We start from the raw sequence: 19022 nt of genomic DNA, 5'->3' as shown, positions 1-19022 counted from the left end.
CATTAGATATAAAACGGCTGGATGAAGAGAACAGAAGACTCGGAAGCAGATTTGGCTGGGGTCTGGCTAAGCTCAGGGGACGGGGTGAGAAGAGAAAATGCCATCAGCTGGGGGACCGCAGACCGCGCCAGACAGCAGCGTCCCCGTAGGGCAGGCCGCGGGGTGGGCGGGGCACCCCGGGGGCGGGGCCGGGTGACAGTTACATAACTAACCTGTGCAAGCGGCCGCGGAGCGGTTCGGGCGGCGGGGGCGGGGCCGGGGTGGTGCCAGGCTGCAGCGGGCCGGGCAAGATGGCTGCCGCGGAGGCCGAGACGGGGCTGCTGACCCTGGAGTCGCTGCCCACCGACCCCCTGCTGCTCATCTTATCCTTCGTGGACTACAGGGACCTGATCAAGTAATGGGGCGGTGCTTTCGGCAGGGGTGGGAACGTGGAAGGAGGCGGTGAAAGAGGCCGGGAAGGAGGCCTGGGGTCTCTGGACGCGGGCTCCCGTCGCACCAGAGTGACTGCGGGGCGGCCGTTATCCCCGCAGACCACCCCCGGGGGGTGCTGCGGGAGACTCGGAGAAGGGGGCCGGGCATCCAACACTTACTCCTGCCCAGGCCCGGGTCCCCGGGGACTTAGCGCCCTCTCCCTCAAGCCTCGGCTAGGCCGGGTGGCGGAGTAGAGAGAGGTGGCTCCCTGGTGCCGCACAGCCGCGGACCCTCGCTGGTCCTTTGGGGCTCGGTCTAGCGCCGTGGAAAGGCCGCTGGCTGTGCCGACCCACGCGCATCCCTGTTGGGCCTGGGGTCCAGGGTGACCAGAGCCCGCGTGGGCAGGGAGAACGCGCGCGAGGAGGCCTGCGACCTTCTGACTCTTTCTGGTGCCATCGTGCTCGTTGGCAGCATGCACTTTCTCTTGTTTTGGCTGTCAGTTTTCCTTTTTTATGGTGGGTGGTTGGGTTTTTTTGTTTTGTTTTTTTTTTTTTGTCACTGACTTCCGGTGAGGCCTTACAGGTGACTGCAGTTACCTCAGGGTTTTCCCAAAGGACCAACATTTGCTCCAGAAGTAAACACCGGGCATGCTAGTAAGGGTGGCCAAAAGCCCGGCTCTTTCAGAAATCCAGACTGTTTAAGCTGGAGGAAGAAAGGGCGCCGCTGTGCTCCCCTTTCTCTTCACCCTCGCCCCCTGTGTCAGGATTGTTTACAACCTTGACAGCATGGCCTGGGGCTCTTGTGCTTCCGTGTAGTGTATGTTTGTAGAGCAGGCAAAATGGCCCTCGCATATGGGGAAGACACCTTTTTGGTTTTTTTGATTGATAACTGGATCCTGGCCGTTTGATGATTGTGTCCTCGATTCTTAAGGACCTTTAAGAGGTTCGGATTTCCTGGAGTTACAGGTAGCTGTTGGCTGGCCTAGCTAAGCAGTGGCAGAGATTTTTCCTGGGTTTTCTCTTATGGCCTCCACTCATACCTGCTAACCCTCTCATTTTTCCCTACTTAGCCTGTGCTAACACAAAGAAAATTTTTCCGTAGGAAAGGCTGGCCAGCTCAAATTGATTTCACCTGGAATACTCTATTGCTCTAACTCCTTATCTAGACAGCCTTCTCTCTGATTGCGGCCAGAGTTATCTTCTGAAGACAAATCTGGCTGTCATTGTTCTTAAAAGCCCGCGCTAGCCCTGTTTGCAGACTGTACCCTGGCCTTCTGCAGGATTTAAGGCCCTTCTCATCTAGCTTATTATCTATAAAGCCTTTCAGGCCCTCGCCTCCACTATCGTATTTGCACAGCCCGTTCTAGCCAAAGCAGGCGTGAGACAGCATAGCGCACGCTTGAACATTATGTGCATGCTCTGCTCCTGGTCTGGACGACTTTACTCTTCTCGGCTTGGCACCCTTAATCTCCCACTATCTTCTTCAGCTACAGTTTGTCATAATGGACTGTGCACTTCTAGAGTGCAAGGATTGTTTATTTTTGTATTAATTTGTTCAACTGATTGTTTTTGTAATGCCTGCCATGTACCAGTTAAGTGAAGGATTACAATAGTGAATGTTAGAGATGTTTTTTTAATGTAGCTTGAATTCTATAGACCAGATGGAAAGTCAAACAAGTGCATGAGTACACGAGGGACCGAGTGTTAGGAAGGAGTAGATATATTGCACTGGTAAGGAGTGTGGAGGACATGAAGTGTGGCAGAGTGCAGCTCCGGCCTGGTGAAGGGCACAGTGCAGAGAAGCTGATGGGTATGTCAGCAGTGGTGTGGCCTGTTGAACCAGAAAAACTAGAAAGCTGCTTTTGCTAAAATAATAATGACTAATAATAATGACTAACAGGCAGGCTGCGCAAAGTGAGGCTGCTGAGATCATGCAGCCTCTTGTAAGAACAGATTTTTAGTTCAGAGCTTTAGGAAGTAATCAGAAGGTAAAGTGGGAGTGACATGACCCCTCCGTAAGTTTTTGTGGAAGTGAGTGGAGTTGAACACTGTTTTTGTGTACAGACTCATTCAGCATACTGCAGCTTCTTTCTTGCCCAGTTCAGTCCAACTTTGCCAAGTATCCAACCTGTTGCCAAGCTCTAACGGTTTTGGTGCATATTTGCTTAACTGTTAGGTTAAACTGTATTAGGAGTTTAATGTTGCTTTCTCCTTATTACAGAGCAGTTATACTAACTCACACGTTAAGTAGATTTTAAAAGATACTGCACTGCAGCTATATGGGTAATAAGTAAAAATAAGAAAAATAAAGGGACTCAAAGAAAGTTTAACAATGACTATTTTAATCTCTCTTTTTTTTAATTTTCCCCCTTTTATGCTAACTGAATCTGGTTATTGCCAGTTGTTGCTATGTCAGCCGAAGACTGAGCCAGCTATCAACTCATGATCCACTGTGGAGAAGACATTGCAAAAAGTACTGGCTGATATCCGAGTAAGTATTCTGTGAACATTGTTCTTTTGTGGGTGTAGGACATGGTGTAGTTTTTTAGAGTAGATTTTTCTTTGTTGTTGGATCCATGGGCTAATTCTCTTCTTCTAGTTCCCTTGACCTTGTGGCGGTACTTCTGCTTCCGCCTCATCAGTGCTGGCGTTACAAGGGTGAACTACCACATTTGGTACCAGAGCAGTGGTTTTCAACCTTCCTAATGCTGTGACCATTTCATACAGTTCCTCATGTTGTGCTGACCCCAACCATAAAATTATTTTTTGTTACTACTTTGTAAATATAATTTTGCTACTGTTACGAATCATAATGTAAGTATCTAATATTCAGGATGCTCTTGGGTAACCCCTGTGAAATGGTTGCTCAACACTTAAAGCGGTCGAGACCCACAGGTTGAGAACCACTACACTGGAGTAATTTTTAATTGCTATAAAAATATTTGTTCATGTTTATTGGATAAAGTATAATCTAGTGCACATATGCAGTGTGTAATAAGACAGGCTAATTCATAGTTCTATCTCCATAAATGTGTATTTTTTCATTGTATTTGGACTTTCCAAAACCTTTCTTTTAGTTCTTTATAACATGTCATAAAACATACAGTAAATTTTAATAAGTTATAGCCATTGCATACTAATACTTCTCCTTTCTCCTTAACTCTGTGTTTTCAGTGCTGTCCTTAATCCCTTACTTTCTTCCCCTTCCCAGCCTCTAATGCAGAATATATAGTTTTGAATCCTGACTTTTGGCTATCATAATACTAGTATATACTGGTTTTCCTTTCTAACCCTAGTTTCTGTTCCTGGGTCCATTCAAAGTTACCACGTTGCCAGAATAAAAATGTAGATGAGTAAGGTTTAGGAGAAGTTGAAGGAAAGGCAGGGGTACCTAACATGTTTCTTCAATTGTGGAAAATCAGAACCACTAAGTTGGTGGAGAACTCTCAGTTCTAAGTATATTTTTTAAAGCTGAAAGTCTTAGTTCTACCAAGGGGAAGGTTAATTATAGCTATCAAGTATTGGGAGGAGGAAGAATGAGGAGGGAGGAATTTTACCTGTTGATATGTACTCATCTTTTACTTTGGGGCATCACCTGATACATGTAAAATTTGTAAATCAAAGAAGCCAGGTGTGGTGCCGCATGTAATCCCAGCGCTTGGGGAGGCAGAGGCAGGTAGATCTCTGTGAGATTGAGCCAGCCTGCTCCACAAGTTGAGTCCAGAACAGCCAAGGCTACACAGAGAAGCCCTGTCTCAAAAAACAAACAAACAAAAACAACCAGAGATATAAGGATTTAGAAATATAGAAGCAATTTCCACAAATAACTTCTAATGGCTTAGAACTGAAGAATTTTTTTAAAATCACAAGCTCAGTTTTTACAGTGCTGAGGATTGTACCCAAGACCTCACTCATGCTTGGCAAGTCTTCTGCAGTTAAGTTACATTCCCAGCCTTGTTGATAAGAACTGTATATATTTACATTAACACCGTATAGTAATAAAAAGATGCTTTATTCTGTCCTTTCCCCCAAAACAAAACAAAATGTGCACCTGGAGTCCAGCACTTAGGGGACTGTGTTACAAGATCCTGGTTTGAGGCTAACCTGGAGTATATATACTGTTTCAGTATATGTATGTTTCATATGCTTTGGCTGATTTTTTTCCCTTCATATCTGAACCTTTGATTCTACATTCCTACTCTTCATGGTAGCATCCATCTGCGAGCCCAAGCCAGGAGTAGGAGCCATCCTAGGTCTTCTTCACCCTTTCCCTGCTTAACTTAACTCACTTAATTCACTTAACTCACTCGCCTTCTCGCAGCCTTCTCGCAGCGTCTCACATCTCGCAGCTTTACTCACTTCACCTGCTTGCCGCGGCTCTCCTCAGTTTATTGCCCCTCACCAGGGCTACCTCAGATCTGTCCTAAGTCTTCCGTACTGTAGTCGTTTTCACCCTAAATCCAGCCTGCCCCCCAAATCACAGCCTGGGTGTCCCCTTTCAACTTCCCGGAAGCCCTGTGGCTCCACATTGCCTGCAGGAGAAAGTGGAAGCTTATTTAACAACAGTCTTTCAAGCCCCTCTGTGTTAAGTTCACATTTCACGCCTTACAGGTTCAGGTTTAGACTGTCTACTCTTTGAAGGGGGAAATAAGTACGTTTTTAATGTCCTCAGTGGCCAAGTGGACACTCAATAAGTGTTTATATAATTAAAGCAAGGAAAGATGTTGAGTCATGTACTTGTTTTGATTCGTAATTCTCTGGCCAATCTGATGTAAATGTGCTAGAGCCATTATGTTCTAAATATTTTCAAAAATGGGACATCTCTGTACCTTTCATGTTTTATAACTGAGGCCAGGTTCAGCAGCATACACCTTTAACCTCAGCACTTGTGAGGCAGAGGTTAAGGAATCATAGTTGATGCCAGCCAGAGCTACATGAAACCCTGTCTCAGAAAGCTGTTTTCAACTGAAACATTTTTAGGAGTACGTTGAAATTTGTACTAATATGCCATTCATATATTTTGTTAAGAACTGGGAAACTTGAAAACAATTAAGTAGAAAGTAAGAAAATAAGTGACTAACAACCCTGTCATGACAGTAGTAACTGTTAAAAGCTCTTGACATATCACTTCTTGCTTTCTAGTTCTCTTTGTGGCTAAATAACTTAAAATAAAAAGGCAGAATTATCACAAACTCTCAATGGAAGTGTGTTGATAAATATCAAAAATATATGCTAAGCTGGGTTTGTGCTATACATTCCTAATTCTAGCACTTGAAGGATCAGAAGTTCAAGGCTTCCTTACCTGTATAGGTAGTTGAAGGTCAGCCTCTACTACATATCTCAAAAGAAAAAGAAAAAAAGTATGTTAATATCATTTTAAAATATATTTTTTTTAATTTGTTTTTTAAATCTAGGGAAGAGAAAGCACGGAAGAATCAATGCTGGAAATCCCTCTTCATAGATACGTACACAGATGTAGGAAGATACATTGACCATTACGCTGCTATTAAAAAGGCTTGGGATGACCTCAAGAAGTACCTGGAGCCCAGGTGTCCTCGGATGGTTCTGTCGCTGAAAGGTACTGGGAACACAGGGTCCTCATCCACATTTTAGGATAGAAAGACTAGTTTAAATAACTTTGGATCTGCTGTGTACCTGGACTAATCCAGTCTCTCTCGGTTCACCATTCACATTTTGTTAAAAGCCAAGGAAGTAAAAATGCTGATACTGTTAAAAGGATCTTGCCCTTTCTTGGTTAGCTTAGGCATCCTTTTGGTTATTAGAATAAAAAGCTGAACTAGTTTGTATTTGTTTTATATAAAGAAACAATGCTAAGATTCCTTGAGAATAGCCACTATGATTTAGTTTTATTTTATGCAGTGATGGGGAATGAGCCCAGAGCCTCATGCATTTTAGGCAAGTATTCTGCCTTGGAATTATACCCTCAGTCTTAAAGGTGATTATCGTAGCTGGTTTTTGCTCCTTTGTAGGTTCTTCTTTTCACCCTTCATCCCCGCCAGTTTCACCCCGTCTCTAGATAAGAGAGAAAGGATGGAGGGGAGAGAGAGAGAGACCCCTGGATCTAATTTCTTTCATTTTGTTTCTTCTTTGAGCACAACTAATAACAAACTTCAGTCACCCACCTACTCCACCTATTGGGGACTCTAGCATTTATATACCCTCTGAAAGGTTCTTAGAATTCCAAACGTGCCACAATTGCAGAAACTATCTATAGCTGTCAAAACCGTGCCTCTGCTATTATTTGCCTCCGGGGCTGCCGCTGTGCAGCAGCTCCATATCCTCATACATGATTAAAGCGAAAACATAGTTTCACAGTATTTCTGTGTTTTTAAAGAAACCAACATTCCAAAATTGTCACTACAGATTCTTGTTGTTGTTATTATTGTAGTTTTGTATTTATGTGGTATGCATGTGTAGATACGTGTTCACGTGTGTGCTTGCATTCATGTGTGAGGCCAGAGGACATCACTTGTCTTTCTGGATTGTTCTCCATGTGTTTACTGAGGTTGGGTCTCTTCCTGAGCTCACTGATTGAGCTAGTGTAGCTAGCCAGCTTACCCCGGTGCTCCTGTCTTGACCTTCAAATGCTGGACTGCAGGTAGGCTGCTTCCCCTGCACAGCTTGTGTGAGGTTTTTGGGGATCAAAACTCCAGTCCTCATGCTTATGTAACAAGTGCTTTCCTGACTGAGCCGTTTCTTCAGCCCAAGATTATTTTTAATTGAAGACTTCTATCAGTGTCTTTTCTTGTTTGATGCCTGTCAGGTGTTAGGAACGAACATGGGCCTTTAAGCATGTAAGAGTAACAGAGTCGGAAAAACTTCTTATTTGGAATTTTTGAAGTAGTAAAACTAAGATTTGAACTGAGGTCTGTTTGACCCCAGAATCTACTCTTTCTATTATATTGTCGAATTGTGGCCAGAAATATTAACAAGTAATTTGTTTGATATGTTAACCTATAAAAAGCACATTTATACCTGCTCATCTGCTTTCCACTTAACTTTTTTTCAGACTTCCTAAGTAGAACCATGTACATGCTGTGGTTTTTTTACACTAAAATTGGAATCCATTCTTTTTTATTCTTTTTCATTAGAAACAGTCTTTTTAAAATAGCATTTCCTTTCTCATTAAGATTTCCACTGTACTTTCTCCTAAAAATGTTACTTTCAGACATGTTTTACTTTCATGGTTTCATGATGAAAATGCTTAAATCTGGGTTTGTAGAGGGCAGAATAAACAGTTTTAGTAGATGGAGTAGGGTGGATCACCAGGAGTCCCTCATTAGTATCCTAACAACTTATCCTCCCAAAAGAAATGAGTAACAACATTCAACTGGCTTGAGGGTAAGCCACTTCAAGAGGACCACTCTGAAGATAAGTATGCAGTGCTGATAAGTAAAATAGGTAATAGTTTAAAATAGCTGTTATTAAACACAGGTAGACAGGAAACTAAATGCTTTATATTACCTCATTTTCTAAAATACTGAAAGGAAGAGAATTATTCTCTCTTTATAGGGATCGTACTTACTTAGGGAGTAAAAGACCAAGTTTTCCACCAAAAAGTAAAAGGCAAAGTTGGGAACTGACTAGGGACCAGATGGGAAGGGTAATCTTTAGTTGAAGGTGAAGCGAGAGAACTCAGCCCACTTTGTTTAGAAGATGTAAGGTCTCTTTAAAGGGTCACTCCATGTTAGGGCATTTTGAGTGTGAGACTGTAGTCCGATTGTTCTTTTGGACAGACAGCTCCTTTTTCTTTTGTTCTTTGGTATGATTCCTAGGCTACTTGTGTCTGTTCTGCATCATACTACTTCTGGCTTCTCTTCAGCTTGGTTTCTTTTCTGTTTTGTTTTGTTTTGTTTTGTTTTTTTACATTTTCTTTTGTATTTGTATGTAGTTTACATATATATGTGTGTTCGTGTGTGTGCACACGTGTGGATGTGAAGACTAGAGTGGTTGATGCCACATCTTCCTAAGTTGTTTTCCACCCTGTTTTTTGAGACAGGGTCTCTCATGAACCTGGTTTATTGATTTACCCAGATGGACTGGTCAGTGAACTCTGGGGATATGACTGTGTTCAAATCACAGGATTGCAGTCACTCAGCACAGTGCCTGGCTTTTAAAGGTGGCTAGAATTCGCATCCTCATTCTTGCAGAGCAAGGACTTTCTTGCCTGAAGCATTTCCCTAGCCCCTAAACAGTTATGTTAATTAATTATGTTATATAATTGATATATATTAATTTTAGAGTAATTAGATTTACAGAAGAGTTCTGTACACTTTGAAGTTCCCTAGTATATCACATTGGAGTACATTTATCAGAACTAAAAATTCATCAACATTTTATTGCTTTTACATTTGCTTTAGATGTCATTGGACTTTCCATTAATGTCCCTAGTGTTCTTTTAGGATCCGGTCCAGAGTATCACATTACATGTGCCTATCATTTTCTTTAGGTGGCAGCGCTACGTTCTGAGTTTTCCTTGTCTTTTATGACTTGGACAGTTTTGAGAAGTACTCATGAGGTATTTTGTAGAAAATATCTCAGATTGGTTTTGTCTGAAATTTTCTTCATGATTGGAGTTGTTGGTTTTTAGGAAGATTCCTTCAAAGTTGAGATGTTTGCCATCCTTAGTGATGTTGAAAAATATATTCACAAATCACAATGTACAACGAAATGAGTCATCACAAAGTGAATGCGTCCATCAGAACATTCTCCAGATCAGGGAGAAGAGCATGTTCTGTACCCAGAGGCCCCCGTGCCCTCCCTCCTCCACAGAGACAATCACTGTCCTAACTGCTCATCTTCAGCAATTTTCCCTTGACTTCATATGATTCTCTGGTCAAGTGTGTATTTTGGACAAGTTAATTCTATTCTGGTTGTGACGTTCAGTGGTGTTTTCATTTTTTTACAGAATAGAAGTTTATATGAGCAGAGTTTGCGTTCATGCTACTGTTGGTGGATATGTGGTCATTTCCAGTTCTGAGTGTTAGAAATAACAATTTCTTAAGAAAAGATCTATTTTTATTTTTACGTGTATGTAGTGTCTTACTCGCATGTTGTCCACATGTCTGCAGTTCTGGGCTTTGGATCCTCTGAAGCTGGAATTTGGGATGGTGATGTGGATGCCAGGAACTGCCCAGGTCCTCTAGAAGACTGCCAAGTGCTCTTAAAGCTCAGCCGTCTCTCCAGCCTCTCACTAGGAGTTTTACATCAATGTTCATGAAAGAGTGTGACCTGGAATTTTCCTTTCTTGCAATGTTTTTATCAGGATTTTGTATCAAAATAATGCCAACCTCAAGGACAGGACCTTAAAAGAAGTGAAATGCCACCTCTTCTGTTCCCTGAAAGTGCTTATGTCAAAGTTGGTCTTACTTCTTGCTTAGTTGATTAGTAGAATGTGTCAGAAGCCATTCAGCCTGGAATTCATTGTGGGACGTTTCTAAATTAGGGGTTCAATGTCTTGTTTAAGGCTTGAGGCTTTCTGTTTTGATAAATTGTTTAGGAACTTCTCTACTCATCTGTTTTTTCAAATGTATTAAGAACTAGCTTTTTGTTGTCTCTGTGTGTGTATTTGATTAATTTATTCTCTTTGAATTTACTATGATTCCCTTTCCCTGATAACTTAGGACTTTTCACTCTTTTTTTTTTTTTTTAGGCCCCCTAATATATTTAGGCCTATAAATTTCCCTCTAATCATATTAGTTTATTTTACAGGTTTTTAAAAATTAACTTTGTGTGTTATGTACATTTCTGTATGTGTGTGTGTGCATGTAGTAGCCAGAGGCAATGTTGATGTCTTCCTTAATTGCTTTCCATCTCCTCTGGCCTCCCCAGGCACTGCATAAATATGGTCATACATGCAGGCAAGACACTTATACACATAACTATAAAATACTTTTTTCTTTAAAAGTTATGTTATTTTTATCAGCCAGAACTGGAAATGACCCAGATGTTCAAATATTTTTTTGGATTGAGTCTTTCCGTGAAGCTCACAGATTGGGCTAGACTAGCTGGCCAGCAAGGATTTTCCAGTGTCTGCCTCCCTAGTATAGTAATCTCTGTACCAGCTGAGCTGTCTCTTCAGATCTTTGTTTGTTTTGGTTTTGTTTTTGCTTTTTTTGAGATAGGGTTTCTCTGTGTAGCCTTGATTGCCTCCTGGACTCCCTTTGTCCACCAGGCTGGTCTTGAACTCACAGAGATCTGCTTGCCTCTGCCTCTCAGAGTGCTGAGATTACAGGCATGTGCCACCGTGCCCAGCAATCTCGATTTATTTTAAATTGCATTTTATTTATTTATAAATTACATCTCATGCACTTGGTCAGAGGAAAACTTGCAGGAGTCTGTTCTCTCCTTCCTCCTGTGGGACCCAGAGGCAGCTCATGTCCTCAGGCAAACACCTGTATCCCGTAAGCCAGCTCTTCTGTCCCTTGTTTTATTTTGTTTTTTAGATTTATTTATTATTTATATAATATACAGCCTGCATGCCAGAAGAGGGCACCAAATCTTGTTATAGATGGTTACGAGAGACAGTGTGGTTCAGGACCTTTGGAAAAACAGCCAGTTTTCTTAACCTCTGAGCCATCTCTCCAGCCCTATTTTGGTGTTTTTGAGACAGGATTTCTTTGTGTAGCCCTGGCTGTTCTGGAACTACCTCTGTAGACCAGGTTGTCTTCAAACAGAGACCGCTCTGCCTCTGCCTCCTGAGCACTGGGATTAAAGGTGCTGCTGCTGCCTCCACACACTTTTTGTTTATTTTTTAAAAGATACAAAAATCTGTATTTTATGTATGTGGGCATTTTATCTGCATGTACATCTATTCACCATGTGCTGTGCCTGGTTTTCTTGGAGGCCAGAAGAGGGCATCGGAGTCCTTGGAACAGACGTCACAGATGGCTCTGAACTGCCCTGTTAAACCCAGGTCCTCTGCAAGAGGAGCTAGTGCTTTTAACCACTGAGCTGTCTCTCTAGCCTCTTGTCTTTTTGTTTCTATTAGTTACTGAGAGGTTTGCTGAAATGTCCTGTTCCGATGGGCAGTGTTCTAAAATAGCCCAAGATTTTCAGCCCATAGTACACATGCATGTACAGCTATTTCTCTTTGCGTATAGGCAGTGATATAACAAATTATTTTCATTCCTATTATTTAATATAGTCCAATAATTTAAAATAAATATTTAAAATAAATAAATATTATTTAAAATAAATAATTTAAAATATTTTAAAGAAAGGTGAAGAGATTTTGAAGGTATAGTGAAGGTCCCAAGTAAATTTGAATTTACTAGTTAAAAGGAAAATTATTTTGAATGGACCTACCTTAAGTAAGTTCTTAAAAGTAGCTGGCAGAGAGATTCATAATGTTTTTCCTATTGACTGAATAAATAAGCTGGTCTGTTGAGGAGAAGGCTACATAATAGGAAATGTCAGGTGGCTTCTAGGTACTGAGAGCCACACTGGAAAAAACTTCAGGTTGCTGAATTCTGCAAATACTCGGCTTGGAAGAAGATCTGAAGCAAAAAATGGACAAGATGAGCTAGCAGTCCCAACTGACACCATGACTTCAACATTGTGCTCTAAACAGAGGATCCAGTTATCCTTGAACCTCTGACCTGTAGAAACCAATAAGTGGATTACTGGCTTGGTTTCCTGGGAGGTGGATTCAGGGTACTCCAGCTCCTCTCAGCTAAGCCTAGAGTAAAGGGGCCAGAGGTGCACCTGCGTGGGAGAGCTGCTGAAGCAGGAGCCTTGCCTGGGCTGCCCTAGCCTCACACTCACTGGAAGAACAGGTAAACACGCGGGTGTCACTTTAAGCGGATGGCAGCGGGAAATTAGTGTGCTGCTTGTAAATACACTCTTTTGCTATTTTAGCTCCGACGTTGAGAAATGTATTTGAGACTCTAGGTGGTACTTTGCTGTTTAGCCTGCTGCCCCTTTTCAGTGTACTCTAAAAGGAAAAAAGAGGCGTGTGCACACGTGTGCGTGCACGCACGGCCTTCATAGCGAATTTAACCTTTTGCTGGTATTTTTATGAAAGGTCTCTGTTAGTTTTAATAAAGCTGTTTGATTTAAAGTCTATCTCATGGGATCCGAGTAGAGCCATCCTAGCTTTTTTCTGTGTCTACATTAAGATGACTCTCTTGGGTAGAATTTTTTTATTTCTTTGGTGCTGAAATTGAAACCGAGGCCTAACACATTCTAAGCCCTGCCCTCTGCACTGCACCATTGAGCCCGTGTTCTTTACTTGGTCTGTCTTTTTGTTAGATTATTGGCTTATTGATATGTAATTTATTTACTCATATATTTGAACTTAACCATGACATTTAAATATATTCACTCTTTTACATTCTTAATTATGTTTAACTCCTTTGCTTTCCCTTTTCATGATCACAATAGAGATTAAAATTTGCATCTTTGACTTATTGAAGTTTAATAGATTACCACTTCCTGGGCAGTGAAAGAGCTTCAGTTCTGATCATCTCCCTCTCCCTTTTATGGGACAGTATTTGGGCTCTAGCTCAGGTGTTTATGAATGGTAGGCCATCACTGTGCTCTCTAGTGTTTAAGTTTTTGTGATTTTAATTTTTAGCATATTTCTTATCCTGAAAATGTGTGGTATGCTTCACCTCACCTGGCTCTTCACCTCCTCTTTAGTCAGTTTTTGGTTTTGTTTTGTTTTTTTTTTTTTTTAGACTTAGTTCTTTTCAGTGATTGCAAAACACTGTTTTGGTCTTAGGGTAATTTTTCTTCTAGAGATTTCTTCTGCCTTTGCTGCAGATCGTCAGGGGTTGGTCACCTTACTCTGGCTTAGGGCTGATAACTGGAAAAGCTGGGCTTTTAGTCTGTGAGGACTGGCTTATTTCCACCTCACCTTTCCCTAGGAGTTGGCTTTCTAGTAACCTGGCCAAAACCATATTTGTTTTATTTGAACAGGTCCTTTTCTCCTTTGTGAACTCTGAACCCATTTTTTTAAAATCCATCAGTCCTATATATTGCCAAAAGCTGGGCTTAGCTTCTTGGCCATTTGTTTTAGAGTTGGTAGTTGCTTAAAAATGAGGTGATTAAAAAAAAAAAATGAGGTGATTCCAGATGCCTGATTAACCTCATTTTTGTTGTTGTTTGTTTGTCTCTGTTTTTCCTTGAGTTCACTCAACTCTTGGCTACAGTAATATGCTACCACATCTGGCTACTTTGTGGGTGTTTTGGTAGTGGCGGTGGTAGTAGTTGATTGTTTTTTTTTTTAATGTCTTCAATAGAATTTTTTACATAATCATTCAATAAAAGAGATTTGGCCCAACAACTTGAGGGGCTGTTGCTTAGAAGTGGATCACTTCTCTTGGTATTTCTACTTGTGGGTTTTTTTTTTTTTTATTGTTGTTGTGTTTTTGTTTGTTTTGTTTCTGTTTGTGACAGCTAGAATGCAGGGTAAGTTTCCAAATGTGCAATCAAGAATTCAACTTAGTGGCTCCTCACAACATGAACCTTCATCTATCTAAAAATGTCCTATATTTCCCATAAAAGAGTACATTGAAACTCTAGAATGATATTAGCTAAGAACTTATAGAGTTGTTTTTAAACAAAGTATGAATATATTAGGCTTGGAAATGTGAGATAGAGGTTTTTGTTATAATATAAAAAGATTAATTGTTCATTTCATTGGTGCCCCTTTCCATTTTATTTTGTGCCAGTATTTTTCCTGCTGAGAGGAAACTAAGGACTTTGTTCAGTGTTTAAAATTAATTTCCAAGTTATTGCCCTATATTTTGACAGTATGTTTTGAGCAGAATTCACTTGTTATAAGATTTCCTGGGTTGGCAGCCAAACTAGTATATTGGAGTCTGATTGTGCATACACACTTGTCTTTGGTGTGTTTTGCAGAGGGTGCCCGTGAGGAGGACCTGGACGCCGTGGAAGCTCAGATTGGTTGCAAACTCCCTGATGATTATCGCTGTTCATACCGGATCCACAATGGGCAAAAGTTAGTGGTTCCAGGGTAAGGTGTTTGATGTTTAGTACTTTTCAGAAATGGACATTACTTTCTAAAATGAAAGCATATTTTATTCATAATTTTCCTTAGTTTTCTTTACTAAACATATATAAGAAAATGTATGCTTATATATCATATATATGTATATAGAAAGGGAGAATTTCCTCTTTTTTCTTATAGCAATCCATAAGATAATATCTGTAAGTTAACTTAAATTTTGCTAAAACAAACGTGTCTCATAAAAGCATTATTCCTGCCAACAGATTTTTATGATTAAAGTAAGAGCTGGTTAGGGATGGAAGCTGTAGGACACAGGGGAGATCTGTCTCTGTGTGTGTGTGTGTTTGTGAGTATATTCAACTAAACTGTTAAGACGCTTGATGTGTTTACCCTGTTACAAGCTACATGTTTTAAGAACATTATGCAAGTTCTTTGTAAAAAGCATGATTTGTTCAGAACTGTATACACCAAACTAAGGAAAGTAGAGTTTTGTCATAGTCAAGGATAGCCTATAACTGAATGGCCTTTTAAAAACCTTTATATGGGCAGTGGTGGCACATGCCTTTAGTCCTAGCACTTAGGAGGAAAGACTAGTTGATCTCTGAGTTCAAGGCCAGCCTCATCCACAGAGTGAGTTCCAGGACAGCCAGGGCTACACAGAGAAACTCTGTCTCGGACTAAAACACAAAACAAAACAAACAAAAAAACTTTATAAATTGTATTCATTGTAGCTTTTTGGTTTTGTTGTTGTTTGTTTTTGGTAAAAGAAAACCCGTCAAATTTGTTCACACTTTAAAAACTAAAAACATTGAGTGTGTCTGTTCGTTTGTACTTTAATGGAATCAAACTATTTCAAAGATACTGTGTTTATAAAATATTAAGAGTGCAAAAAGAATGTTGCATCACAGATTCTTGATGGAATCTGCTGTTTCTCTGAAGAATTACAGGAAACTGTTAATGATTTCAAATCTGGGTTGAGTGTGCCTAGGGGTTCTCCAAGAAGATCCTACTACAAAGTATAGTACTCCAGGCATGGTAGCACTTGCCTTTAATTCCCAGCATTTGGGGAGGCGGAGGCAGGTGGGTCCCTGAGTTCAAGGCCAGCCTGGTCAACAAAGCAAGTCCAGTACATCCAAGGCTACACAGAGAAACCTTGTCTTGAAAAACAAAGCAAAACAAAAAAGAGTGAGCGCTGTTTTTACAGAGGTCCTGAGTTCCTAAGCACCCACACTGGGCAACTCACAAAGGCTAGTAACTCCAACTCCAGGGCCTCCCAATGCCTCTGACCTCTCGCTTTCTCACTCTCCCTCCCTCTCCCTTTCTCCTTCCCCCTCTTCCTCTCCCTCTCTCTGTCTTTCTCTCATCTCACACACACACCTTAAAATAATCAAAATATAAAAGAAAGAAAAATAGGCCAGTTGGGTCTAGAGATGTTAAAGTGACTGGATCTGGTTTTCTAGTCGGTTTTCCTATTGAATTGAAAGCTAGCAAAGCTTGAAAAGTTTGTAATATTTTAAGAGTAAACAGGACAAAACTTTGTTAATAGTTGTCCAGAAGTACCATGGTAAATAGCTCATGAATTTCAGTACAGGGCTGTTTATCTAGCTACCTATCTATACATCCCAAGACAGCAGACTGGAGAGGACTCTGCCAGTGACCAGTATTTCTGGTTTCATGAGATAAGCTGAAAGTTGAGTCAAGAAAAATGTCATAAAATTTATCCCTTTAGTCATTAAATTAGCTGTTGTGTACACACACACACACACACACACACACACACACACACACACACAGCAAATTACAGAAGTACTGGCAATTGAGTATATAATACAGATTCTTGTTTTTAAATTTTGGAAACAAAGTCTTACTGCTTAGTCCATGTTAGCCTCATCATTTCCTCTCTCACTTAACAGCTGGGACTTTATAGGTATGTGCCTTTTTCTGAGTTTTTTTTTAAATTAGTAGTAGTATATTTAGACAGGTTACTCTCTTCCATGGTGGCCAAGAATCCACTTTATAGTCCACCTTCATTATTTTGCCATCTTTCTGCCTTAGTCTTTCTAAGTATGGGATTACAGGCATGAGCCACCACACCAAGCTTCTTAAAGGCAGTAATGTTATATTTCTTCTAAAATATTAACTTACAGATATTATCTTATGGATTGCTATAAGAAAAAAGAGGAAATTCTCCCTCTCTATATACATATATATGATATATAAGCATACATTTTCTTATATATGTTTGGTAAAGAAAACTAAGGAAATATTTCTTCTAAAAATATACTTTAGATGTTTAATTTTTAAGCCTAAGTCAGAATCTTTCTGATTAAAAGTGAATTTCATACATAAAAATTTTAGTGGTTTTGATATTCTTGGTTTAGAATTCACATGCCCACATGCTTAGAAAGTTACCCATGTGTGGCTGGTAACTTCTAATCCATAATCTCAGCACTCTGGAGGCTGTGGCAGGAGGATTGCCTCAAATTTGAGGCCAGTATCAACTGTATAGCAAGTACCAGGCCAGCCAGGGCTGCATGGCAAGGCTGTGTTTTGTTTTGTTTGTTTTAAACAAAATGAAAAAGAAATTTCTCGGTGTAAAATTATTCACTAAAAAGATGAAACATAGCTGTGTGACCCTGTTTGTTTCTGTTGTTCTGCTGTTGACAGTTTTGAGTCTGTATTCTCCTCAGGTTGCTGGGAAGCATGGCACTGTCAAATCACTATCGCTCCGAAGATTTATTAGATGTTGATACTGCTGCCGGAGGATTTCAGCAGAGACAGGGGCTGAAATACTGTCTCCCTTTAACTTTCTGCATCCACACTGGCCTGAGTCAGTACATAGCTGTGGAGGCTGCAGAGGGCCGAAATAAAAACGAAGTCTTTTACCAGTGCCCAGTAAGTAGGAAAGGTGTTGATCATGCCTCTAACATGTGTTCTGATTGTATAAATGTATGCAGTGGGTACTTTCAGGGATATAAAAGAGCCTGGAGCATCATACATTTTATTAACTAGAGAATTAATATCCTTACATGGTTATATGGAATACCAAAAGGAAGGTTTGCCACTGGACAGAGAGTGCAAACTGCCACATGTTTAGATGGAAGGTTGTGATTCATGTTAAGGCATTTTTAGAAAAAACTGAGGAGCTCATTGTCAAAGCTTCTTAAACAGCCCTTGACTGTAATATGTGGAATGACTTTTTTGAGCATCCTCGAATTATTCAATTGTCTTGGCTCTGAACCCAAAGCCCTTTCTTCTAGGATGGTGGGCTATTTATATTATCACTTCTACTTGCTAATTATGTTCTCAGAGGATAGTTTCCCAACTTGTCTTATTAGAAATAGAGACCATATGTTTTCATTTTATTGAGAGGTGCCTCCAAACATTTTATAGAATAATAAGTATAGAAACTATAATAGTTGGAACTGACAGGTATTGCTAAAATTCCTTCTCAAGGAGAGACATAGTACTGTCTACCTCTCCTCCTAAGGTCCCAAAGACAAACTGAGGCACGGGTCTACCAAAGTTCACTTTAGGGAACCAATTGCTGTATATCATAGTTGAGGAACTTCTTCTATGTGTGTGGGTACCCCTCTGTCAACTGGCTGCAGTGCAGAAGTTTTCCCCAGCAGTTATGAGGACTTGACCATAGATGGATAGATGGAGCCCCAGCCCTTGTCATTTCCTACCTCTATAAACAGCAGATGGTAGGGAGCAGCTGGGTACTCAGGTAAGAATCTTGTGCCCTTCTGGGCTGCTCTATGGAGATGGGATGTAAACTATCAACCAGAACAGCTGGGATGATCGTCTGTGTGGGGTTGAGGGCGGGGGAGCTGCAACTGGACTCTCCAAGATGGTAGTTGCTTGGCTTGGAAGACTCACAACAACAAGTATTATTTCTATCTATTTTGCTTTGTTATTAGAGATATAGTAAGGAACAAGAAATATATTTGTATCTTTTTTTTTTTTTTTTATGTAGGACCAAATGGCTCGGAATCCTGCTGCTATTGACATGTTTATTATCGGTAAGAGAAACAGAAAAGTCTCTTTCCCTTCCTCCTATTGGTTTAGAAAAGAAAATGGATTGGTAAAACTTTTAGTTGAACAGCTGGCAGTTTTCATACTTGCATTTCTTCATATTTCCTGGTTTATGAAGTTCTGTGTCTTCATAAACACTTCTCTCAGTGTGGCAACCCTTGTGATTTTTTTTGTATTTTGTTTAGAAAAAAAGCCATATCCTGTACAGACTTAAGTTTTTAATTTTCTTTAGATAAGTGAGATGCAAAATTGCTCTGTATTTATAGTTCCTATATTACCTTACTGTTGCTATGATAGGATACCTTGATAGAGAGCATCGTGAGGGTTACAGTCTACCATTGAGGGAAGTCAGGATAGGAACTCCAGCAAGAGATTAAAGTTGAAACTATGGGGGAATGCTCTTGTCTGGCTCACTTCCAGGTTTATACTTAGATACCTTTCTTATACTGCCCAGAACCACCTGCACAGGAAATAGTGCTATGCACATGGGCTAGGCCCTCCTATATCGGTTAATAATCAGGACAACCCCCACAGACATGCCCACAGGCCAATCTGATCTGGGTAGTTCCTCAGTGAGA

General features: G+C 40.5%; 1 protein-coding gene and 1 non-coding gene across 4 annotated transcripts in view; both read left to right on the top strand.

Annotated features, from left to right (window-relative positions):
- The first annotated feature begins 254 nt into the window (after positions 1-254).
- Fbxo3 (F-box protein 3) overlaps positions 255-19022 on the top strand; it is a 32839-nt gene continuing 14071 nt past the window's right edge. For all 3 annotated transcript variants that reach the window (XM_055599585.1, XM_055599575.1, XM_055599594.1), the window contains exons 1-6: positions 255-394; positions 2812-2901; positions 5825-5988; positions 14298-14412; positions 17097-17301; positions 18386-18431. In XM_055599585.1, coding sequence (XP_055455560.1) covers positions 291-394; positions 2812-2901; positions 5825-5988; positions 14298-14412; positions 17097-17301; positions 18386-18431 — 724 coding nt within the window. In that variant the 5' untranslated portion in view covers positions 255-290. The remainder of the gene's footprint in view (positions 395-2811; positions 2902-5824; positions 5989-14297; positions 14413-17096; positions 17302-18385; positions 18432-19022) is intronic.
- LOC129675310 (small Cajal body-specific RNA 21) lies at positions 12057-12195 on the top strand. Its single transcript, XR_008719891.1, has one exon. It is a non-coding gene; the product is annotated as a small Cajal body-specific RNA 21 (non-coding RNA).

The sequence above is a fragment of the Psammomys obesus genome, unplaced genomic scaffold (genome assembly GCF_907164565.1).
Source record: "Psammomys obesus unplaced genomic scaffold, mPsaObe1.curated_primary_1811, whole genome shotgun sequence".
Classification (NCBI taxonomy): domain Eukaryota; kingdom Metazoa; phylum Chordata; class Mammalia; order Rodentia; family Muridae; genus Psammomys; species Psammomys obesus.
Note: the sequence above shows the minus strand (reverse complement) of the source record. Positions and strands in the feature narration are given on the sequence as shown.